Source organism: Hyperolius riggenbachi, chromosome 5 (assembly GCF_040937935.1).
Source record: "Hyperolius riggenbachi isolate aHypRig1 chromosome 5, aHypRig1.pri, whole genome shotgun sequence".
In the NCBI taxonomy this organism is placed as follows: Eukaryota; Metazoa; Chordata; class Amphibia; order Anura; family Hyperoliidae; genus Hyperolius; species Hyperolius riggenbachi.
Window position 1 is genome coordinate 157432097 of NC_090650.1, and position 26499 is coordinate 157458595.

At 45.5% G+C, this 26499-nt stretch overlaps 1 protein-coding gene across 1 annotated transcript in view; it reads left to right on the forward strand.

The window, feature by feature from the left end:
- Nucleotides 1-26499, forward strand: part of SEPTIN7 (septin 7) — a 184367-nt gene that overhangs the window by 102797 nt on the left and 55071 nt on the right. Inside the window, exons 5-7 of the mRNA XM_068236394.1 lie at nt 6212-6329; nt 16501-16593; nt 24474-24570. Coding sequence (XP_068092495.1) covers nt 6212-6329; nt 16501-16593; nt 24474-24570 — 308 coding nt within the window. The remainder of the gene's footprint in view (nt 1-6211; nt 6330-16500; nt 16594-24473; nt 24571-26499) is intronic.

The following is a 26499-nucleotide window of genomic DNA, read 5'->3' on the forward strand; positions in this document are numbered from 1 at the left end:
TTTGTGCGATTTTAACAATACAGATTCTCTTTAAGATACGCAGCAGTATAATCTTTAAACAAAAACATTTCTTTATTACAGCTGATACAAATCCTGCAATAAATCTGCAGTGTTTCTACTTCCCGATTCCTGGAAGCAGACATATTGTTAACATCGTGCTTTCTCTAATTGTCATCCGGGACAACCCGCGATCCGGTCCCGCCCAGGATCTGGAGAAACACCAAACCAAGAAGTTTAAAGGCCCCCGCCCTCCCTAAATCCTCAGTTCATCTGTGTTTCCGTCACGGAAACACCATTGGCAGCAAGCTCCCATCTAATATTTATTATTTTATGGCACTCACCAGAGGGTGGGTTATCTTGAGAAGAGCGGAGGAACGGGGCGGTGTGGAGCAATTTACAGAGGTAACGCTGAGCCGCAAGTTCCTCTGCATTACTAAAAGGTAGCGACCGTGTGTGAAGTGGTGGTCTGCATACCTTCTCCTCTTCTCGCCAGACGCCGGCTCTGCAAGGCGTATCTGGCATATTTGGCTTCCGGGTGTGACGTCAGGCACAGAAGGAGGGGCAAGAGCGTACTGACGTCACGCGGCCGCAAGAGGGAGGATCGCGGAGATCCAGGAAATAAGTCAGCGTGTTCCTGGCGTCTCCTCCAGCGTTCTGTGTCCATTGAGGAGGCATGTTGCAGCTGCCACAGCAGCAGCAGCAGTCGGAGGTGGCAGGCACGGCACCTAAGTCCTCCGCACAGACGCAACCATCCGGGTTTGGGGTGGTAAGTCCTCCAGTGGAGGGGGAGGGTGATGTTTAATACTGATTTGATCACCTGTGGATGACTTCTCAGTGGCATGTCTATTTTTCGGTGTTTTTTTTATAGGCAAAGACTGAGTCTAGAACTAATGTTCCGCCCAAATATAAAAGATGTGGGTTGTGCAACACTAAAATTGCTCCAGATGCCCCTAGGAATGTGTGTCAAGCTTGTACAGATTCTATTGTAGTATCTGAGACATCGAACATTTTGAAGGGAGTGATGGAGGAAGTTAACCTTCCTAGCGGTAAGCCCGAGCTGAGCTCGGGCTATGCCGCCGGAAGGCACCGCTCAGGCCCCGCTGGGCCGATTTGCATAATTTTTTTTTTTTTGCTTCACGCAGCTAGCACTTTGCTAGCTGCGTGTGCAATCCGATCCGCCGCTATCCATCGCGCCGCAGCCGCCCCCCCCAGACCCGGTGCGCTGCCTGGCCAATCAGTGCCAGGCAGCGCTGAGGGGTGGATTGGAGTCCCCTTTGACGTCACGGCGTCGAGCGTTCTTTGAACGGGATCTCCTGCGATCGGAGGGGCTGGGGGGATGCCGCTGAGCAGGGGCTATCATGTAGCGAGACCTGCTCTCGCTACATGATATAAAAATTACAAAAACCCGGCTGTGCTGCCCCCTGGCGGATTTTAATAAACCGCCAGGAGGGTTAATAAGAATATGCAAAAGACTAGATAAATTCAAGGAGTCTTTTGTTCCACCCCCCACTGATCCCCTTCCAGGTCCCTCTGGGGTATTTTCCCAGCCACCTTCCATGCCTGATGTATTAGGTGAGGAGGGGGGGGGGGATATTTCTGGGTCAGGCTCTTTGGAGAAAGGTGAACAGCCCAGGTCAGAGGATTCAGATAAGGAAGATATAGCAAAAGCCCCTAGATTTCTTTTTACTCCAGATGAATCATCTGAGTTATTAAAAGCAGTGTACTCCACGGAACAAATTAAAGAATCTGTTCCGGAGATTACCCCTCAGGATCAAGTATATTCAGGTCTTGGCCAATCTACTGGGAGAGTGTTTCCCATTCATAAGACACTACAGGAAATTATTACCTCTCAATGGCAGAATCCGGAGAGGCCTTTGTTTATACCTAAATCCTCCAAAAGGAAATTTCCTTTTGCACGATCAGAAATTGACAAATGGACTAAATGCCCAAAGCTTGAAGCGTCCTTATCTAAATACTCGAAAGACTCAGACTTATCCTTTGAGGCCTCGGGGGTCCTCAAGGATGTGATGGACAAAAAGATTGATTCCCTCCTAAAGAAGGCTTGGGAATCGGCAGCTTTTGGCTTTATCCCGGGTATTTCAGCCACCTGCATTTCGCGCAACTTGCGAATCTGGATGGATAATCTGGTTGAGCAAATCTCTAAGGGAGTTCCCCTTAAAGATTATGCGGCCTCTCTCCCGGTCGTTCTTAAAGCAGTAGCTTTTTTAGCGGACCCAGTTACCGAGCTTATACGGGTATCGGCACGTACTACAGCTCTAATTAACTCTGCACGACGAGCGGTGTGGTTGAAAACCTGGGAGGGAGACCAGACGTCCAGAAACAAGCTTTGTTCAATTCCATTTGAGGGTAATCTGTTATTTGGATCAGCCTTAGAGGATATTTTAGCCCGTTCCGCGGAGAAGTGGAAGCAATTCCCTAATAAGAAAAGGAATCCTAAGACTAAAAAGCCTTTTCTTCCTAAGAAACAAGGAGGTGAACAGGTAAAAAATAGGAATGTGCAGAGGAAATGGTCCTTTCCGAAAGGGAGGGGCAAAGGAGGGTTCATTCTTGGCAAGACTGAACCCCCTAAGCAGAGTAAATGACGATTTACCGGTAGGGGGAAGACTAATTTATTGTCGGTTAGAATGGGAGAAACTAAATCCCAATCCTTATGTTTTGCGTATCATAGAAGGATACCGCCTTCAGTTTTCAGTCAGCCCCCCTCGAAGGAAATTTGTGAATTCATTTCCAAAAGACCCCGAGAAGGCAAATGGTCTGGAAATGGAAATTCAGAAACTTTTAGAAAAAAGAGTGATTGCTCCAGTTCCCCAGGAAGAGGTTTTCCAGGGATACTACTCCCATGTCTTTCTGGTGAAGAAAACCAGCGGGGAGTTCAGGTTTATTCTGAACCTAAAGTCTCTAAATCCGTTTCTGACTTACAAGAAATTCAGGATGGAGAGCATTTATTCAGTAAGGGGTCTATTGCAGGGGAAAGAGTTTTTTTGTCTCATTAGACCTCCAAGACGCCTATCTGCACATCCTGATCTTTTACAGACATCAGAAATTTCTTAGATTTGCAATCCGAGCTCCTTTGCACATTCACCATTTCCAATTTCAGGCACTCCCAGTTGGCATATTATCAGCCCCACGGGTGTTCATGAAGGTTTTGGCACAAATTATGAAGGAGTTGAGAATCGAGGGAATTTCAGTAATTCCATATCTGGACGATCTGTTGGTTTTTGCAGAGACAAAGGATCTGGTCTGCTCACACAGAGATATTGTCATCAAGACATTAACTCAGGTGGGGTGGATGATCAATTACAACAAGTCAGCTCTGGAGCCAGTTCAACAAATTACATTTTTGGGCTACAGGATAGACTTGACAGAGAGGAAAATCTTTTTACCTCCAGAAAAGATTCTGAAAATTCAATCAGAGGTAAATTCTCTGACGAAGAGGATGCCTCTCGAGTCATCAAATCATGAGTACTCGGTCTATTTTCAGCATCCATCCCAGCAGTAACATGGGCCCAGTCTCACGGCAGATCCCTTCAAGCCCTGCTTCTTTCCATTTGGGACAAATCAGAGGGTTCCCTGGATTGTCTGATTTGTATTCCAGAGTCAGTGAAGTCCAATCTACTATAGTGGTTGGACAGTCAAAACCTGAGCGAAGGTCGTTTTTGGAGACAGATGCATCCAGTAAACATCTTTACGGATGCAAGTTCCTGGGGCTGGGGAGCAACAGCCGGGGGGAACATGCACAAGGAAGTTGGCCTCGGTTAATAAGCAAAAAATCATCCAATTTCAGAGAACTGATGACGGTTCAGAGGGCTCTTCTATCTTTTCAGTCCCTGATAGAAGGAAATCATGTATTGGTATTTTCGGACAACATCACGACGGTGGCTTACCTTTCAAAACAGGGAGGGACGAGGTCGTTCGATCTCATGTCTCTCTGTTCGGAGATTCTGGCATGGGCAGAACCTTGAATTCTTTCGTTATCGGCAATCCACATAAAAGGCTCTCTCAATGTAGAGGCAGATTTTTTAAGCCGCTAGCAGATGAACCAATCCGAGTGGGAACTCCACCCGGAGGTTTTTCAGATGTTGGTGGAGAAATTCGGGCAACCGGAGATAGATCTCTTCGCATCCCCGAAGAACGAAAAAGTGGAGCTGTTCTTCTCCCTTCACAGATGCAGCAGATCTCTGGGATTGGATGCTCTGAGTCTTCCTTGGGAATTTGTTCTAGGGTACGCTTTCCCTCCAACAGTACTTATCCCCCAGGTCCTTCTAAAACTACAAAGAGAAGGAGTGAACCTTATCTTGGTAGCACCTCAATGGCCAAAAAGGCCATGGTATGCAACACTACTGAGAATGGCAGTACAACCTCCGTGGCCTCTTCCACTCCGTCCAGACCTGTTGATGCAGGGGCCTCTAAACCATCCCAGACCTCAGTTATTCAAACTGGCAGCCTGGATCCTTAGAGGGTAATTTTGAGACAGAAGGGTCTTTTAGAGAAAGTTATAGAGACTTTAATGAGATGTAGGAATCCGGTAACTCAAAAGATTTATTGGAAAGTGTATTTAGCATGGTGTGATTCTCATGGCAAGAATCAAGATTTAACCAGTTCTGTTCTGGAATTTCTTCAGGACGGCTTCGATATGATGTTGGCCCCCAGCACTCTCAAGGTCCAGTGTTCAGCTCTATCTATATTGTTGGATAGACACTTAGCACAGGAGGAGTTAGTAAGAAATTTTTTCAAAGCATTACAGAGGTCTACTCCTGTTAAGGTGAAGATTTTTCCCCAGTGGGATCTTTAGTTGGTGCTTAAAAGCCTTACAGGTAGTCCTTTTGAGCCCATAGAAAGTATTGATATAACATTTTTGACACTCAAATTGGCCTTTCTGATTGCTATAACGTCAGCCAGACTTTTGGGCGATCTTCAGGCGCTATCTATTAAGGATCCTTTTCTCATCATCTGCCCTGACAGTGTGAGACTCAGACTAGATCCATCATATTTACCTAAGGTAGCATCAGAATTCCATAGGTCACAAGAGATTATTCTGCCTTCATTTTGTTCCAGGCCAGCGGGGGTTAAAGGGGAGTCCTTTCATTGTTTAGATGTCAGGAGATCTTTACTACTTTATCTCTCCAGGACTAGAGAATTCATAAAATCTAGTAGTTTATTGGTCCTATTTTCGGGGAAAAATAGGGGTCAGCAGGCATCCAGACAGACGATTGCAAGATGGATTAGACAGGCCATTACCTTAGCCTATGAGGGTAGTGATAGCCCCTTACCAGATAACATTAAAGCTCACTCAACTCGCTCTTTATCCACATCATGGGCAGAGAGGGCAGGAGCCACCGTACACCAGATTTGTCAAGCGGCAACTTGGTCAAACGCATCTACCTTTATCAAGCATTACAGAGTGGATGTTTTATCACAACAAGACCAGTCGTTTGGCAGAAAGGTGCTTCAGGCGGTGGTCCCTCCCTAGGTGAGTCTTTCGATAAGACTTTTTGTCTATCTCTCGGGTTGTCCCGGATGACAATTAGAGAAATACTCCTATTAGACCTACCGGTAATGGAGTTTCTGGTTGTCATCCGGGACAACGTCTATAACCCTTCCCTTTCCTATCCAGCACCTTTCAGCTAATCAGGAGCACAGGGAATTTTTAGTCACTTGTAGGTGTCTAGTTCTTCCTTCATCTTGGTGTTTCTAGTTTACTTCCTTTCAGATGCACTGAGGATTGAGGGAGGGCGGGGGCTTTTAAACTTCTTGGTTTGGTGTTTCCCCAGATCCTGGGTGGGACCGGATCTCGGGTTGTCTCGGATGACAACCAGAAACTCCATTACCGGTAGGTCTAATAGGAGTATTTCAAATGAGCTTATCTGCCATCTCTGCCATGGCAGTGTAACACAGGGGAGAGCTCAAATTACAACTTGTAATTAGACACAAATGAGGGGGAATAACAGGTTAAACTCTCTAAATACATAACTGGTGCATTTCCCTTCTGTCCTGTGCAAGAGTTCAGGTCCACTTTAAAGTGTGCTTGTAAATATAATTTCAAAAAAAAAAAAAAAAGTGTGTTGGTATGTATGTGATGTTGAGAAGGACAGTTATTTAATAGCCATTTTGTTTTTTAAGCACGCTCTCGGAAATGCTAGAGGTTTCCTGGATTTTTGAGTAAAAACCTTAACAGAAACTTTCTTTTTAGATTGAAACCATTGGACATTGAATTCATGAAGCGTTTGCATGAAAAAGTCAATATCATTCCACTAATTGCAAAAGCAGACACCCTCACGCCAGAAGAATGCCAACAGTTTAAAAAACAGGTAGGTTTTCGCCAGTGTAAGATATTATTTGGGTAATTTTGCAGTTGTAATCTGTTTTTTTTATTACCCTTTATTTTAAGAAATAAACACTAAGGTGTTACTTTGTTTGCGTTTTCACTGAAATAGGCTATTGAAATATGCAGGGGCGTAGGGCCTGTGGTCGCAACGGTCGCCTCGGCGACCGGGCCCGGCTCCTGAAGAGGCGGGGGAGGGGCCCGGGGGGCCCATGTCCGTTTGGACTCGGAGATGGGATCCCTGCGTGCGTTATTGGGAGGGGGGAGCTGCAGCCGTGGGGAGGGCAGTCCGACCTCTCCCCGGGCCCCCCCCTCCCCCTCAGATGCAGAGTGCGCAGCGCACGGAAGCGCTGTAGGCAGAACTCACCTGCCTGCGTTCCAAGCGCCGCTGGTCTCCTCCCGCTCTGCATAGATCTGCTGTTACACACTGCTTCCGGCTAAACAGGAAGCAGTGTGTAACAACATCTATACAGAGCGGGAGGAGACCAGCGGCGCAGGGACGGAGGTGAGTTCCGCCTACAGCGCTTCCGTGCCTATCCGGGGGGGCAGCTACCTACTCTAACCTATCCTGGGGGGCCAGCTACCTACCTAACCTATCCTGGGGGGCCAGCTACCTACCTAACCTATCCTGGGGGGCCAGCTACCTACCTAACCTATCCTGGGGGGCCAGCTACCTACCTAACCCATCCTGGGGGGCCAGCTACCTACCTAATCTATCCTGGGGGGCAGCTACCTACCTAAGCTATCCTGGGGGGGCAGCTACCTAACCTATCCTGGGGGGCAGCTACCTAACCTATCCTGGGGGGGGCAGCTACCTAACCTATCCTGGGGGGGCAGCTACCTACTTAACCTACCCTGGGGGGCCAGCTACCTACCTAACCTATCCTGGGGGGGCCAGCTACCTACCTAACCTATCCTGGGGGCCAGCTACCTACCTAACCTATCCTGGGGGGCCAGCTACCTACCTAACCTATCCTGGGGGCCAGCTACCTACCTAACCTATCCTGGGGGGCCAGCTACCTACCTAACCTATCCTGGGGGGCCAGCTACCTACCTAACCTATCCTGGGGGGCCAGCTACCTACCTAACCCATCCTGGGGGGCCAGCTACCTACCTAATCTATCCTGGGGGGCAGCTACCTACCTAAGCTATCCTGGGGGGGCAGCTACCTAACCTATCCTGGGGGGCAGCTACCTAACCTATCCTGGGGGGGGCAGCTACCTAACCTATCCTGGGGGGGCAGCTACCTACTTAACCTACCCTGGGGGGCCAGCTACCTACCTAACCTATCCTGGGGGGGCCAGCTACCTACCTAACCTATCCTGGGGGCCAGCTACCTACCTAACCTATCCTGGGGGGCCAGCTACCTACCTAACCTATCCTGGGGGGCCAGCTACCTACCTAACCTATCCTGGGGGGCCAGCTACCTACCTAACCCATCCTGGGGGGCCAGCTACCTACCTAACCTATCCTGGGGGGCCAGCTACCTACCTAACCCATCCTGGGGGGCCAGCTACCTACCTAATCTATCCTGGGGGGCAGCTACCTACCTAAGCTATCCTGGGGGGGCAGCTACCTACCTAACCTATCCTGGGGCCAGCTACCTACCTAACCTATCCTGGGGGGCAGCTACCTACCTAAGCTATCCTGGGGGGGCAGCTACCTAACCTATCCTGGGGGGCAGCTACCTAACCTATCCTGGGGGGGCAGCTACCTACTTAACCTACCCTGGGGGGCCAGCTACCTACCTAACCTATCCTGGGGGGGCCAGCTACCTACCTAACCTATCCTGGGGGGGCCAGCTACCTACCTAACCTATCCTGGGGGCCAGCTACCTACCTAACCTATCCTGGGGGGCCAGCTACCTACCTAACCTATCCTGGGGGGCCAGCTACCTACCTAACCTATCCTGGGGGGCCAGCTACCTACCTAACCTATCCTGGGGGGCCAGCTACCTACCTAACCCATCCTGGGGGGCCAGCTACCTACCTAATCTATCCTGGGGGGCAGCTACCTACCTAACCTATCCTGGGGGAAAGCTACCTAATCTATCCTGGGGGGCAGCTACCTAACCTATCCTGGGGGGCACCTACCTCATCTAACCTATACTGGGGGGCAGCTACCTAATCTAACCTATACTGGGGGGCACCTACCTATCTAACCTGGGGGCACTTAATTGTCTAACCTGTATTCGGGGCACCTAGCTAGCCTATACAGGTGGCAACTATACTGGCTACCTATATTGGAGGCACCTACCTAACTAACCTATACTGGGGGCACCTACCTATCTAACCTATGCTGGGGGCAACTATTCTGGCTACCTATATTAGAGGCACCCACCTAGCTAACCTGTACTGGCGGCGCCTGCCTATCGAACCTATACTGGGGGCAACTATACTGGCTACCTATGCTGGAGGCACCTACCTGGCTAACCTATACCGGGGGCAACTATACTGGCGTACCTATGCCTGGCTACCTATACTGGGGGGACCTATAGCTGGCTATAGGGATTCGGATATGTGTGTGCGTCGGGTGTTGCCGGGGGAGGGGGGCTGTTGTTGCCGTGGGGGGGGGCCACATCCAGATTCCGCATCGGGGCCCAGAGGTTTGTAGCTACGCCACTGGAAATATGGCTAAACATAATATGGGCTATCTTCCCTACTGATTGTAGCAGCTGTACAGAAATCTTGGCGCACACAGTATTAACCACTTAAGCCCGAAGTGTTGTTCATTTTTTGCATCTGAGCAACTTTCACCTCCCATTTATTTGCCAATAACTTTATCACTACTCATCACTAGAGATGGGCCGAACGGTTCGCTGGCGAACGGTTCCAGGCAAACTTTGGTGGTTCGCGTTCGCAGAGAACCGGGAACTTTTTTTCAAAGTTCGGTTCGCCCATAGACTTTAATGGCCGCCGACTTTAACGGTTAATAGCAAAGTCCCCTTACATGGTAGAAACACCAAAATTGTTGGGGATGTTAAGTGGAATAGTGGGAACAAGAGGAAACATTTTTTTTCAAAAAGACCTTATACTTTTTGAGAAAATCAATTTTAAAGTTTCAAAGTAAAATGAGCCGATTCATAAAAAAAAGAACCGATTCATTAAAAAGAACCGGATGGTTCAAGAACCGTTAGTATAGCAGAGAATGCGTCCTGAGCAGGACGTGAAGCTGCCGGCTCGCTGCTGTCTCTCCCCACCTGCCTGCGCCTGTCACCCTCACCTAGCCTGGCACCCAGTGCACCCATGGGTGCCAGGCTAGGTGAGAGTGACAGGTGAGGAGGTGGGGAGAGACAGCAGGAGCCGGCAGCTATGCGTCCAAAAGGAGGCATTCTCTGCTATGTGGGAGGCGTCGGAGATCTTCAATCAACTTAATTGAAGATCGCAACATAAGAGGATACAGTTCGTTGGATTGTTTACCGTGGATATTGGCGTGGGAAAACTTTTTTTAAAGGTACAGGTAAATATTTATGGTTAATTTAGAATAATAAAATACTTTTCTCGTGGTTGTGTTTTTATTTCATTTAACCCTTTGTGGAAATGGGTAAAGGGTACTTTGTACTCCTATACTCATTTCTCCTGGGAGGGGGGTGGGCATCTGGGGTCCCCTTCTTAAAAGGGACTCCCAGATGCCACCATGAACCCCCCCCCCCCCCCCTAGGGAGTCGTCGCCCCACCTCCTCCTGGGGAACCGGAGGTGGGGAAGAGTCCTTGTCCATGGATTGGACAAGGGCTCCGGGGGGGAGAGGAGGGGAAGGCTTGGCCACCCCCCCCCCCCGGAGCCCCCCCATACCATGGACCATGCGGGCTGGTATAGCTCAGGGTGCGAAACCCCAGTCGGTCGGGGCTATCCCAGCCTGCATGGGGGACAAGGGGTTACAGAGGCTCGGGAGGGGGGACCCCACGTCATTTTTTTTTTTCCCCCACACTCAGCACATAAAAATAAATATATATATATATATATATATATATATATATATATATATATATATATGGGGTTTTTTTTTTGGTTTTTTAAAGGACTTACGAGGCCACAAGTATGAAAAAAGTTAAATACCATTTCATAATCCAGATCCATGGAGGACGCCATCTGCGCTACGTTCATTCCGCCATGGCACCCGCAGTAATACCGCCCCCGGTCGGGTCCCGACCCCTCCTAACGGGTCGGGTTCTCATTCCCCCCCTCCCCTTAATATGGCCGCCACAGATTGCCGCGGCTGCGCAGTCCGCATAGATGCGATTGCGGCTGCGCAGCTCTAGGTCCTCCTCCCGATGCGTCCGATGTATGCACGCATATTTATGACGCGGCAGGAGGAGGCCCTAGAGCTGCGCAGGTGCAATCGCGTCTGTGCGGACTGCGCAGCCGCGGCAATCTGTGGCGGCCATATTGAGTGGGGAATGAGAACCCGACCTGTTCGGAGGGGTCGGGACCCGACCGGGGCCGGTATTACTGCGGGAGCCATGGGGGAATGAACGGGAGGGCGTGGATGGCGTCCTCCATGGATCTGGATTATGAAAAGGTATTTAACTTTTTTCACATTTGTGGCCTCGGAAGTCCTTTATTGTTTCCTGCTATCTTTTTAACATATCCTGCAAATTTGGTGTTGCTAGGATGTAAGAGGCCTTTGCTATTAACTGCTAAAGTCGGCGGGTGATGATAAACAACCAGAATTATAGGGGTGCAAAAGTGCTGAATTCTGCCATAGGCTTCCATTAGGCTCCCTATTTCACTTTCAAAAATCTCAAATCTTTTCAAAGGGCAATTGCTCAGCAGTGGCAAATTTTCTAGCATTGTAGGAACTGTTAGGGGGATCATAACTGGTGAGTTTTGGGCCCCTAGGCCGAAGAGGTCATATCCTAGGGTCACAAAAACCTGTTTATTTGGGCAATTTCAATGGTAGTGATTCTGACGTACATACATCGCAGCCATGGCCATTAGCAACGTCTGAATTTCACGAAATGTCTCATGCAGGTAGAAGACATATTGTTAGACTTGGATTCCAAAGATGGGGTCCCTACATCTCTGCAAACCAGAGTTACAGGGGTGCAAAAGTAGTAAAATCCCCCATAGGCTTTCATTGGCTCCCTATTTCACTTTCCAAAATCTCACACCTTTTCAAAGGGCAATTGCTCAGCAGGGGCAAATTTTCTAGCATTGTAGGAACTGTTAGGGGGATCATAACTGGTGAGTTTCGGGCCCCTAGGCCGAAGAGGTCATAGCCTAGGGTCACAAAAACCTGTTTATTTGGGCAATTTCAATGGTAGTGATTCTGACGTACATAAATCGCAGCCATGGCCGTTAGCAACGTCTGAATTTCACGAAATGTCTCATGCAGGTAGAAGACATATTGTTAGACTTGGACTCCAAAGATGGGTTCCCTACATCTCTGCAAATCAAAGTTACAGTGGTGCAAATGTGGTAAAATCCACCATAGGCTTTCATTGGGCCTCCTATTTACCGTTCCAAAATCTCACACCATTTTAAAGGGCAATGGCTCAGTAGTGGCAAAACTCACCAGTCATGATCCCCCTGAAAGTGTCCCTACAATGCTAGAAAATTTGGTACTGCTGAGCCATTGCCCTTTGAAAAGATGTGAGATTTTGGAAAGTGAAATAGGGAGCCAATGAAAGCCTATGGGGGATTTTACTACTTTTGCACCACTTTAACTCTGGTTTGCAGAGATGTAGAGACCCCATCTTTGGAATCCAAGTCTAACAATATGTCTTCTACCTGCATGAGACATTTCGTGAAATTCAGACGTTGCTAACGGCCATGGCTGCGATTTATGTACGTCAGAATCACTACTAAATTGCCCAAATAGGTTTTTGTGACCCTAGGCTATGACCTCTTTGGCCTAGGGGCCCGAAACTCACCAGTTATGATCCCCCTAACAGTTCCTACAATGCTAGAAAATTTGCCACTGCTGAGCAATTGCCCTTTGAAAAGATTTGAGATTTTTGAAAGTGAAATAGGGGGCCTAATGGAAGCGTATGGCAGAATTTAGCACTTTTCCACCCCTATAATTCTGGTTGGTTATCATCATCACCCGCCGACTTTAGCAGTTAATAGCAAAGGCCCCTTACATCCTAGCAACACCAAATTTGCAGGATATGTTAAAAAGATAGCGGGAAACAATATTTAAAGGACTTCCGAGGCCACAAATGTGAAAAAAGTTAAATACCTTTTCATAATCCAGATCCATGGAGGACGCCATCCGCGCCCTCCCGTTCATTCCCCCATGGCTCCCACAGTAATACCGGCCCCGGTCGGGTCCCGACTCCCGACCCCTCCGAACAGGTCGGGTTCTCATTCCCTCCTCAATATGGCCGCCACACATTGCCGCGGCTGCGCAGTACGCACAGACGCGATTGCACCTGCGCAGCTCTAGGGCCTCCTGCCGCGTCATCAATATGCGTGCATGCATCGGGAGGAGGACCTAGAGCTGCGCAGCCGCAATCGCATCTATGTGGTCTGCGCAGCCGCGGCAATCTGTGGTGGCCATATTGAGGGGGGAATGAGAACCCAACCCGTTTGGAGGGGTCGGGACCCGACCGGGGCCGGTATTACTGCGGGTGCCATGGCGGAATGATCGGGGGGGGGGGGGCGCAGATGGCGTCCTCCATGGATCTGGATTATGAAATGTTTTCATACTTGTGGCCTCGTTAAGTCCTTTAAAAAAAAAAAGTGTATATATGTATATATTTATGTATGTGTGCTGAGTGTGGGAAATGAAAAAAAAGACGTGGGGTCCCCCCTCCCGAGCCTCTGTAACCCCTTGTCCCCCATGCAGGCTGGGATAGCCAGAATGCGGAGCCCCGGCCGACTGGGGCTTCGCACCCTGAGCTATACCAGCCCGCATGGTCCATGGTATGGGGGGATCCGGGGGGGGGGGGGGGGGGAAGCCAAGCCTTTCCGTCCCCCCCCCTGGGAGCCCTTGTCCAATCCATGGACAAGGGGCTCTTCCCCACCTCCGGTGCCCCACGAGGAGGTGGGGGCGACGACTCCCTGGGGGGGGGTTCATGGTTGCATCTGGGAGTCCCCTTTAAGAAGGGGACCCCAGATGCCCACCCCCTCCCAGGAGAAATGAGTATAGGAGTACAAAGTACCCCTTACCCATTTCCGCAAAGGGTTAAATGAAATAAAAACACAACCACGAAAAAAGTCCTTTAATTTTCTTAATTAACCAGAAATACTTACCTGTACCTTTAAAAAAAAATTCCCACGGCAATATCCTCGGTAAATGATCCAACAAACTGTATCCTCTTATGTTGCGATCTTCTATTAAGTTGATTGAAGATCTCTGAAGCCCCCCACCCACATAGCAGAGAATGCGCCCAAAAGTCCTTTTGGACGCATAGCTGCTAGCTCCCGCTGTCTCTCCCCACCTGCGTGCCTGCACCTGTCAACCCCCACCTAGGCTGTCACCCAGTGCACCGGGTGCCAGCCTAGGTGGGGGTTGACAGGTGCAGGCAGGTGGGTAGAGACATCAGCGGGAGCCAGCAGCTTCACGTCCTTCCGAGGACGCATTCTCTGCTATACTAACGGCTCCTGAATGAGCCGGATCTTTTTAATGAATCGGTTCTTATGAATCGACTTATTTTTTATTTTTTTTTTACTTTAAAATCGATTTTCTCAAAAACTATAAGGTCTTTTTGAAAAAAAAAATTCCTCTTGTTCCCACTGTTCTTCTTAACATTCCCAGTAATTTTGGTGTTGCTAGCTTTTAAAGGGGCTTTGCAATTAACCATTAAAGTCGGCGGGGGTATATTTTCCCACGGTCAGAAGGAGAATTTACATTGAAGCTTTAAAATTGATTTTCTCAAAAACTATATGGTCTTTTTGATAAAAAAAAATTTCCTCTTATTCCCACTGTTCTCCTTAACATTTTCTGCAAGTTTGGTGTTTCTTGCTTTTAAAGCGGCTTTGCTATTAACTGCTAAAGTCGGCGGGCACTTAATTTTCCCATGGTCAGAAGGAGTTACTTTAAAATTGATTTTCTCAAAAACTATAAGGTATTTTTGAAAAAAAATTTCCCCTCTTGTAGTCACTGAACGATCTCAGGTGTTAGACACCTTGAAACATCTTTTCCATCACTTTTCTGGCCAGCAGAAATGTTTCTAGTTTTCAAAGTTCGCCTCCCCATTGAAGTCTATTGCGGTTCGCGGAAGTTCCTCCGAACCTTCCGCGGCAGTTCGCGAACCTTAAATCGGAGGTTCGGCCCATCACTACTCATCACAATGAATTGATCTAGATCTTGTTTTTTCCACCACCAATTAGGCTTTCTTTGGGTGATATAGTTTGCTGAGAATTAATTTATTCTAAATCCATTTTAACAGGAATATTAAGAAAGAAATGGTAAAAAATCATTTCTCAGTTTTTGGCCATTATAGTTTGAAATTAATGCATGCTACCATAATTAAAACCCATGTATTTTATTTGCCCATTTGTACCGCTTATTACACCATTTAAATTATGTTCCTATCACAATGTATGGCGCCGATATTTTATTTGGAAATAAAGGTGCATTTTTTCAATTTGCGTCCATCACTATTTACAAGCCCATAATTTAAACAATTATATTAATATACTCTTTTGACATGTATATTTAAAAAGTTCAGACCCTTAGGTAACTATTTATGGTGTTTTTTCTTTTTTTTATAAAATTTTTATTTTTTTATAAAATTTTATTTGGGTATTTTTTGATGTGGGAGGTAAACCGCTAATTTTAAATGTTAAAAAAATGTATTTATTTAATAAAAAGTGGATGTGGGTGTAGTTTTACTATTTGGCCACAGTCCAAAAGTCCTGGGAGCGATCGATCTCGGGGAACTTTTTGAACTCAGAAATAGCGCAGCGTTTGAGACGCTGTTGGCGTTCATTGATCGCTGTGCTAACAGACGGCAGCGGGAGCGCGCCTGGCCAGCGGGAGTGTGTGCAGCCCAACTGGACGGGAATGTTCGTCCAGTTGGGCTTAAGTGGTTAAACTGGCGCCCGTTATAACAGCGTCTACAATTTGTATCAGCTATTTGCAGCTGCTGTTTTCTATGTGTAGCCAGAAAAGCTACCCTTTTTTCTGTGTATAACTGCTATAGCTGATACAATTTGTAGCCATTATTTGTGGCTGCTACTTTCTCTCTATAGTGCCTTCAATTTGCAGCCACTATTTTTTTTTTTTTTTCAACCCCTTATAATGTAATTATTGCACCTCTATGCACGTGCACTTTGGTTCATAATCACTCATGCAATGTATAGTAATTCTCTAGGATATGTTTGCATAGAATCAGGATTTTGAGAGCAATATTAAAATGTACTAGAATATAGTGCAAAGAGATATTGCTTATACCATCGACAAATACTCTTGAGATATACCATCAATAATGTCTAATACTAATGCAATGGTTTTTGAAATACATTCTATCATTTAGCAGCACCAGTATACACATATATATGTACAGTATTTTTGTTTGTAGGCGCTATGTATTGACCTGAAGAAGCGGGCTGAGACCCGCAAAATGCGTTGTCCTGTTAATCATGCTGAATAAATGATTAATTTAATCTTTTTTACACTAACCCAGTGGTTTGTGTTCTTCCATCTGGAGTGGTAAAGACACTTCCCTCCCCCTTATTATTATTTTTTGTTTCATCACATTACGCCCCCCCCCCCCCCAGTAACCCCCCCCCCCCCCCCCCCGTACCCACCTCACATTGTTTGCCCAATTACCAAAAATAAGCTCTTAATAACATTCTCCTTGACGCCTAAAAGTCAAGATAAAACCAGCTGCTACCCAGACATCTCTCCTCAAAGCCATCACAACCGCTACCAGTGTCCTAGGTTACAGGGACATAATGTGTCTCACATGCTTGGGAGAGTTAGATATTACCTGGCTGGAGCAGGTATTCAGTCTTATCTGAGTAGGTCTATATTCAGACTATCACTATGATGTGCCTCTTTGTTGTGTCTGCCATTGCAGAATACATCTACAGCGAATTGTTGTACAGCTTCCACAATAACATTAACTACATCATTTTGATCCTTCTTAAAATCACATTTGGAAGTCGGCAAGCTCTTTTCTGATTGGCAACTGGAGGTTCATATTGTCACAATGAAGGTTTGGTTTTCTCAAATCTCAGCATGATCATTTTCTTTGCATATGTAGATAATGAAAGAAATTCAGGAACACAAAATAAAGATTTATGAATTTCCAGAAACAGATGATGAAGAAGAAAATAAGCTTGTGAAAAAAATAAAGGTAGGTTCAATGTATTTACAGGAGTTGCATGGGGATAAAGTGTTTTGGGGTTTTTTTTGACTGGTATGAGGTCTCCAGCCAAGTTGACTGCATATACAATCTTCAAATTCTGGGATCTGTTTATAAATAATGGCACTGTGCATTTGTTTTGCTCTCCCTTTGGTAAATTGCCAATTGTATAATACTGGATAGCATAGTGGGTGCTTCCTGTCACTGGTGTGCTGCCTGTCACTGGTGATAGATTGATTATGAGTACCATAATTAACCTAAATTTGTAGTCTTCCAGCTCCTACAGAATAATGGTTCGCCAGTTAGAAGCGCTACTTCTCCATAGAATAAGTAGTAAGATACAGCCTATCGGAAACAGGAAAAATAGCATTGTGCCAGGGTTCCATTTAGCAGGTGGCCAAATTTAATCCTATAGCAAATAGCCTATGGTGGCGCCCCCAAAATTTGTTTGTTTGTTTTTTTGGTGGGGGAGGAAAAGGTTAGGTAAGGCGTGCGGAGGGGTTTGGGGAAGAGAGGGTGTTATAGTTTATTGTATTTATAAAGCGCCAACATATTATGCAGCGCTCAGTGGGGGGTTATGGCTAGGCATCCGTAGAGGGGAGTGTACACTATCTGTTACCGATATTTTACTATCATCCTTAGCTCTGGCAGAGTAGGATATCGGTAAATTTATCGGTAGTCTACTATCTGCTAGTTCCAGGCACCCTTTTTTCATATATTCTATAAATTACTTTTGTAGTTGCAGCAAAATTGGGACAGTCAGTAGCAAAAGGGAAATTGGCAAACAGCTGTTTTGTTAAGATCGTTAGTTTTCCACTTACTCCATTGAAGCTTGATCACCACCAGAGAAACCATGACGAAGAATTGAACTTCATCCAAATCAGTAGCTGATGCCCCCTTTCCCATGAGAAATCCTTTATTTTTCACAAACTGATCATCAGGGGCTCTGTATGGCTGATATTGTGGTGAAATCCCTCTCACAGTAGGTCCTGACAGTTTCCGGTTTGTGAACCTCATTGCATTGTGGGAAATAACAGCTGTTTACTGCGTGGTCCAACTGGCAAAAAAGCAAGCAGCATCTCCTTCCACTGACATCACCTGTCAGCAGTAAAAATGTCACCATGTGGTAAATGTCAATGTAAATTAGGGAGTGGAAATATTTTACATTAGGCAAACACTGACTAAATCATTTATACATAATTATTGTAAAAATGAAGCAATTTTTTATTACATTATTTTCACCATAATGCCTCTTTGGATGATTTTTTTTTTTTTTTTTTTTTTTTTACCTTAATGTGTGGATTGAGATTGCTAAAATTAGTACACATTCATATGGTAAATTACAGCAAAATAAGAAAAAATAGGAGGAGGTCTCTGCCCTTGCGAGCTTACAATCTAGAGGGTATTGGGGTGGAAACCATAGGGAAGGAAACACTGGTTAGTGCATGAGGCAGTGAACTTACTATACTACCTATAGCAACTTATAGGCTTGTCTGAATATCATTTGCTTTAGCTGCTCCTATTTCACATTGAATATGGCTGCTTAATTTCTTATCAACCAGTGTACCTGAATTTGTGAAAAGTTTTACAATTTAAAATACATGCATCTAAAATGTAGGTTTCTCCCAGAGTAAAATAACCTTTTTCCTATGTTGCTGTCACTTACAATAGGTAGTAAAATGCTAACATATCTGACAGATTTTAGACTACACTCACACTTTACCCAAAAGGGCTAAAGCCAATATATACTGAAATTGGTTACAGTTGATAAACTGAACCTCATAGATGAAAGGGTACACAAGTCTGTGCTACCCTTATGTCTGAGATACTGGTTCTAAAAACACATAAGACTTGTATGTTATCATGAAATCAATGTTGTGGTAAGATAGTGTGAGGAAAAAGGGTCTTTGCTGATCCCCCCCACTTGATAGTTAGTGGGGTGTAGCTATCTCCTCCCAACAAACTCTACAACTGTGATTTGAGTACTGTATATGATTCTAAGTATTAATGGTACCTATACTGGTCTTATAATAGAAGGCTAGGATCCTCAATAAACACACTATATAGTCATAATGCGGTGCGGGTGTCAGAGGAAAATTTTTATTATAGCCAAATAGAGACCCCATAGGGGTCCAACAGTATAGGTAACACTCCTTCACGGAAGGTGCACTGGGGTTTAATCACGGAAGGACAAGAAAAGGGTGCATACAGTGTATATTCGCGTGCAGGAAAAAAAACTGGCGTTCCGCATGAGGACTGCGCATTTTGTCAATTTTCTCTACCAATTGCATCGGCGGCTGTGGGGAGATGCGCGCGTTTTCCTGCATAAAACACACTTGGTGTGCAGAAAGGCGCACACAGAAGAATGGAGTATTCCCAAATATATACCCTGCAACATAGACCTCGCATTCATGTCCGTTATAACATTTGGGCAACAAACTGTACATAATAGGTAATATATTTGTGAGTATCCTACATTGATATATGCAGTGCGCTATGATTTCTGTCAGGATGTTTATTTATCTATCTATGCGTATATTGGTTGGCAATAGCCGGACAGCCTGCACTAATGCACATAGGAATGATATAAACACTGAGAATCACTTGCATACAGTGTAAACCAGTGGTCCTCAAACTAAGGCCCGCGGGCCGAATGCGGCCCCCTGAGCCTTTAACGGCCCCCATACACAAAATGTATTACTTATAGATGCGGTCAGCTACATCTTTAAATATTGGTGGTCCGCATATAGAATAGCAGTGCTGGCACCACCCATCCACATAGAAGCCAGAAATCAGTAATTCGCTGGTTTCCAATCAAATTCCACATCGGGTGACACTGCTGTCCAATTGGACATCAATTGTCACCTGGGTAGGCTTTACTTTCTGTCCCGCAAAGACGTAATTTTATGTATACTCCGACCCCCCAGCATTCTGAAGTATGTTGACCCGGCCCTCGACCCAAAACGTTTGGGGACCCCTGGTGTAAACAAATTGCAGATAAGGTTGCTAGGGACGCTAGCAACAAAACAGGAAATGTCACAGGATGAGAAGTCACTGTATCAGAGTGAGGCTTGGGCAGCGAGGAAACAGGCTGCCAACATGGAGCCTTCTCCATACAGGGGAAGGGGCAGTGATCTTCACCCTGCATGAACCTACGATTTCAAGGCACAGCAGGGAGCATGAATAACACATTTGAGAGAGACGGATCCTGAATTTGCATACAGGTGAGGGGTGTTTCCCAACTCACCTATTTAAACATGGCCAGTCGGCCATCCGACCAGCTCTGATCTGGGCTGTTTGCTGGGGGAAGTTCTTTCGGTTGGTGTGGGGGATTCTGTACTTGTATTATGATTTGTGCAAGTTCTCCTGACAACTCCCCATTACAGGAGTGAAACAATTGTTGAGTTGCATCTTGTTATTGTATATACACTGTATGCACCCTTTTCTTGTCCTTTCGTGGTTAAACTCCAGTACACCTTCCGTGAAGGAGTGTTACCTATACTGTTTGACCCCTATGGGGTCTCTATTTGGCTACAATACAAATTTTCCTTGGACACCCGCACCGCATTATGACTATATAGAGCTTGATTCACTATGCGGTGCTAACCTACTTAGCACGTCTAAAGTCTTTAGGCGCGCTAACCAGGGTGCTAAGTAGGTTAGCACCATTTTTCTCAATCCGATCGCACGCTAAGTACCGCGCGCAAAGTTATACGCGCGCAAAGTCCTATGCGCGTGCTAAGTCCCATAGGCTTTAATGGGCACTTCGCGTGGAGCGCCCTGCGCTCTGTGCAGTGCGTGCATAGTTTTACGCACATAAAGTTTTGCGCGTGTAAAGTTTTGTGCGCGAAAAGCTTGTTTAGACGTGCTAAGGGGGTTTTCATAGGCGTGCTAACAGTGAGCACCGTTTTGTGAATCAAGCTCATAGTGTGTTTGAGGATCCTAGCCTTCTATTATAAGACCAGTATAATAGGTACCATTAATACTTAGATGTATATACCGTACTCAAATCACAGTTGTAGAGTGTGTTGGGAGGAGATGGCTACACCCCACTATCAAGTGGGGGGGATCAGCAAAGACCCTTTTTCCTCACACTATCTTACCACACCATTGATTTCATGATCACATATGAGTATTTTATGTGTTTTTAGAACTAGTATCTCTTGTGTACCCTTTCATTTATGAGGTTCAGGTTATTAACTATAACCAGTTTCAGTACATATTGGCTTTAGCCCCTTTGGGTAAAGTGTGAGTGTATCTGTTTTGCCAGTACTATTTCCGGTAGTGTAATAGATTTTAGACTAGTCGGTCTCCTTATGTGGGATTCTCCCTTTTGCTTTACAAAAAATTCCTTGTAAAGCATCTATACAAAGAAGTCAGCCAGCTTCCCTACTACCTTGCAAACCATTTTGGCAGTTAGACTGGGCAACAACAGCTTAGTAACTGCTATTGTAAGTAATTTAGAATCCCCCATGAGGAGATAGACCAGTCCAAAACCTGACAGATACAGTGGAGGAAATAATTATTTGACCCCTCACTGATTTTGTAAGTTTGTCCAATGACAAAGAAATGAAAAGTCTCAGAACAGTATCATTTCAATGGTAGGTTTATTTTAACAGTGGCAGATAGCACATCAAAATTGAAAAAATAACCTTAAATAAAAGGTAGCAACTGATTTGCATTTCATTGAGTGAAATAGGTTTTTGAACCCTCTAACAATAAAAGACTTAATACTTAGTGGAAAAACCCTTGTTTGCAAGCACAGAGGTCAAACGTTTCTTGTAATTGATGACCAAGTTTGCACACATTTTAGGAGGAATGTTGGTCCACTCCTCTTTGCAGATCATCTCTAAATCCCTAAGTTTTCCCTAAGGTTTCGAGGCTGTCTCTGTGCAACTCTGAGCTTGAGCTCCCTCCATAGGTTTTCTATTGGATTAAGGTCCGGAGACTGACTAGGCCACTCCATGACCTTAATGTGCTTCTTCTTGAGCCACTCCTTTGTTGCCTTTGCTGTATGTTTTGAGTCATTGTCGTGCTGGAACACCCATCCACGACCCATTTTCAGTTTCCTGGCAGAGGGAAGGAGGTTGTCCAGGATTTCACGATGCATGGCTGCGTCCATTTTCCCGTTAATGCGATTAAGTTGTCCTGTGCCCTTAGCAGAAAAACACCCCCAAAGAAAAATGTTTCCACTCCCATGCTTGACGGTGGGGACGGTGTTTTGGGGTCATAGGCAGCATTTTTCTTCCTCCAAACACAGCGAGTTGAGTTAATGCCAAAGAGCTCTATTTTGGTCTCATCAGACCACAGCACCTTCACCCAGTCACTCACAGAATCATTCAGGTTTTCATTGGCAAACTTCAGACGGGCCTGCACATGTGCCTTCTTGAGCAGGGGGACCTTGCGAGCCCTGCAGGATTTTAATCCATTGCGGTGTAATGTGTTTCCAATGGTTTTCTTGGTGACTGTGGTCCCTGCTAATTTGAGGTCATTCACTAACTCCTCCCGTGTAGTTCTAGGATGCTTTTTCACCTTTCTCAGAACCATTGACACCCCACGAGGTGAGATCTTGCTTGGAGCCCCAGAGCGAGGTCGATTGATGTTCATTTTGTGCTCCTTCCATTTTTTTCGAACAATCGCACCAACAGTTGTCACCTTCTCTCCCAGCTTCTTGCTAATGGTTTTGTAGCCCATTCCAGCCTTGTGCAGGTCTACAATTTTGTCTCTGACATCCTTGGACAGCTCTTTGGTCTTTCCCATGTTGGAGAGTTTGGAGTCTGCTTGATTGATTGATTCTGTGGACAGGTGTCTTTTTTATACAGGTGACTAGTTAAGACAGGTGTCCTTAATGAGGGTGACTAACTGAGTAAAAGTGTCTAACCACTCTGTGGGAGCCAGAACTCTTAATGGTTGGTAGGGGTTCAAAAACTTATTTCACTCATTGAAATTCAAATCAGTTGCTATCTTTTATTTAAGGTTATTTTTTCGATTTTCCTTTTGATGTGCTATCTGCCACTGTTAAAATAAACATACCATTGAAATGATACTGTTCTGAGACTTTTCATTTCTTTGTCATTGGACAAACTTACAAAATCAGTGAGGGGTCAAATAATTATTTCCTCCACTGTATGTCAGATTTTCACCACCATGTAAGATTTTCACCAAAGCTTGGCACCCTGAGACTAGTGCCTCCTGAGCCTCTGTTCCATCGTGGGCCAGATTAACCTCCCTGGCAGTTTATTTTTTCTGCAAAAATTGCAGAAATCCAATTTTTTTTAATTTTTTTTTATGTTTCATGTAAAGCTACCAGAGTGGTAGCTACATGAAACTCCACTAGAGGGCGCATGTGTCCCTCTAGTTCGATCGTCGCCGGCAACAATAGCAAACAGGGGAACGCGTATATAACGCGCTCCCCTGTTTGGCTTCTCCTGTCGCCATGGCGACGATCGGAATGACGTCATGGACGTCAGCCGACGTCCTGACGTCAGGAGCCTCAGATCCAGCCAATAGTGCTGCCCGGAACTCATTGGTCCGGGCAGCGCAGGGCTCTGGCGGGGGGCCTCTTCCGCCGTTGCGTGCGGGCGATCGCCGCAGAGCGGCGGCGATCAAGCTGTACGCGTGGCTAGCAAAGTGCCAGCTGCGCGTACAGCACTTAAAATGGCTGAGATCTCCTCCTGCGCGGCATAGCCCAAGCTCAGCTCGGGCTTACCGCCAGGGAGGTTAACAAACTGAACGGGCCAGATATAGCCCATAGGTCAGTGGTTCCCAACCTTTTTGAAGCCAATTGCTCAGACCTCCGTGACACATCACATATGTATAATATTTGGAATTATCGCACAGCACCCACAATTTGCACTGCATGTTTTAGACTCGGTGCGACGCATACCCAAGGCTGCACAATCATGTGCCGCGACACATGGGTTGGGAAACCTTGCCATAGGCCGTAGTTTGCCCACATCTACTTAGACAGTTAGCCCTCTATTTATGTGTAATTACTGATGTGTAAAGAGGTTACATATTTTCCACCTTCATGTATGGTGCAATGCTGACCTGTTCAATTGTCATTTTGCCATGTACCTGTCTGCGTTGTGTACCTTTATTGTACAGCACCACAGAAGATGATGGTGTTACAATTAACCTAATCTATATTTATTTGAGCATCTACAATAGGATTGTACAATACTGAATCCATATTAAATGCAGCTACATAAATAATGATGGAATACAGTTAAACCACAATTGAATAGACCAGCTAATTAATTTGCACATAGAGATGCAAAATATGTACCCACATTACACAGTAGTAATAAAACACACTAGTGGAGCGTTCTAATGAGGGTGTTAGTGTCATGGTCAATAACCCATAAAAATGTCCCAGGTATGAATACAGGCTTGCCTGAAGAATTGAGCTTTCAGCTTGTACTCAAAGGACTTTGAGGCCACAAAATAAATGTAGTTTACTTTGCTGGGGATTCTTCCAGCCCCTAGAAGTCATTTGTGTCCCTCGCTGCAGCTCTGGTCCTCTCTGGGGTCCCAATGGCACAGGTTGTGCACCCACGTTACCAGGAGCGCACTGCTCATGCGCAGTAGTAAGGTGGGGCTATGCTTCAACAAAGGCAGCCAGAGGGGGGGGGGGGGGGGGGAACTTGGCAACACATTCGGACCATGAGATGCACTGACTTTTTCACCCCACTTTTGGGTGAGAGTGTGTTAGGTCCAAAAAGTATGGTATTCATTCCAGTTAAAATGTTTTGTTTGACTTTTGTTTTTTCTGTGTGTGTTTAATAATGTGAGAAAACTACTGGTAAGTGTAGGGTTCCAGTAGCTTGCTTTTGATTTTTTTTTTTGTTTGTTTTTTTTGTTTTTTTAAGGACCGTTTACCACTTGCTGTGGTTGGTAGCAATACAATCATAGAAGTGAATGGCAAAAGGGTAAGAGGAAGACAGTATCCATGGGGAGTTGCAGAAGGTGAGAAAACATTATAAAGATCAGCAATATTCTGCAAGGCTTGGTTTTGATGTCCCTCTACATACAGTGCCCGATAAGTTACTGTATTTACATTCCACGGTCTTTTTTTTTTTTTTTTTCCCCCCTCTTGTTCTTTTGCACGAAAGATTGTAAACGCTTGTTTCCAAGGATGTTAATTTTCCAAAATATTTATTGGAATGCTCACCAGAGAGCAGAGCAAAGGTGACATTCCTGGCGGATGTTCTTGTTTTTCACATACTCAGTTTTATCATTACATGTCACTGGCTGGATTTTTGCAAGGTTATCTAGAATGTTTATACAATTTTGGGCGGAAACCATTTTTTTTCTTACTGAACATGTTTTTGATTCTTGCATAAACATATTCTGAATAAACTTATTTTGGTAGTTTTATCTTTCCTAATGTGTAACCTACTATATTCATTAAACTATACATAACAAAACAAGCTCCTAGGCTCATATGACACCAAGGAATGCACATCTTTATTTTAATCAAAAATTGACAGATCTGTTCTCATCATGAAAAATACACAATAATTAGTGATAACACCCAAATAGGAAAAATATAAATGTAATTGACAGATTGCTCTATAAACCGGTTCATTTTATTATATTCACGTTTACATATTATACACTATAGTGGGTTCCCTAATAAGAATAGTACCAATCTGCTTGCCAGCATTAAATGCTGATTAGCTGTGGACAGCAAAGTTTTCCTTCTGTGTACTACATAAGGAAACTTAGTCCACCAATCAGCTTCTAAGGGCTACGAAGTCTTGCGCTGTGAGCACATGACACACAGAACCTGCCAGCCAAGCAGCTATTGGCCATTGTGTAAGGCTGCGCTATGATTGGCGACAATGCCTATTCAGGTGGGTCCAGAGTGAACACTGCTGTGTGAAGCCCTAGGAGATGGACAGTCCCTCTAGCCAATCATGCCTCAGAGCAAGGTAAAAAGGCAGACGGTTGATCCCAAAGTTATAATACACTAGCTGATGACCCAGCGTTGCCCGGGTATGTATTTGGCTGGTGTTGGCTCTGCCCACTTTTTCTAACCCTAACACACAAAGACTCAATGACCAAGTTTGTGAGCTTTGGGGTCTTTGGCATCAATAATTTGTATATTACCATAGAAATTAGACAAATCGGATTGGCTGTTTGTGACTCCGCCCCTCTCCAGCATTTGAACCCAACTGTAGCAGGTTTGAGGCATCTGCTATTAACAGTATAAAAATGGCAGCAATTTAAATATTCCCCTTGAAAATCAACAGGTGAATTTTGATTGGCTATTATAGGCTCCGGAAAACATACAAAAAAGGAGCAATCCGTAGTGCATTAACGTTATTTATTCCTCAGATGCGCAAAGAATTTAAAACCCTTACAAGAAAACAATAAGATATAGGCATATCATGGGCAATAGCCCAGTCAGACAATCATGGGTGGCAACCTGTTCCTCCTCTGTGGCCTGCAGTGGATGGATGTCCCAGCTGGTGATGGACACTGGTGCTTTCCCTCTGATGCCCGTGTGCAGTGACTACACGACGCATTTCGGCGTATCCACGCCTTTGTCAAGTGTGTCACTGCACTGCACACAAAGATTATAGTCACTTTGATAGAAGATAGATTCCGGGCACCAGTAGCTGCAAATAACCACGTTTATTTAATCCCACAAAGAGACAGACACGTGCATAGGGCTGGTCTAACAGCCGTTTCACAAGCCCACACGCTTGCTTCCTCCGAGACAATAAGCCCAAATACAATGACACATTATATAGTACACATACATTTCCGCAATTGATTGCGTGCATACGGGAGGAGGAGGGAGGAGAGAGTGAGGATCCACTCACTACTCAGCTGACAGGTTCGTTGCCGAGCGTGCATCCACTCTGATAGCACGCCCCGAGCCTCCCG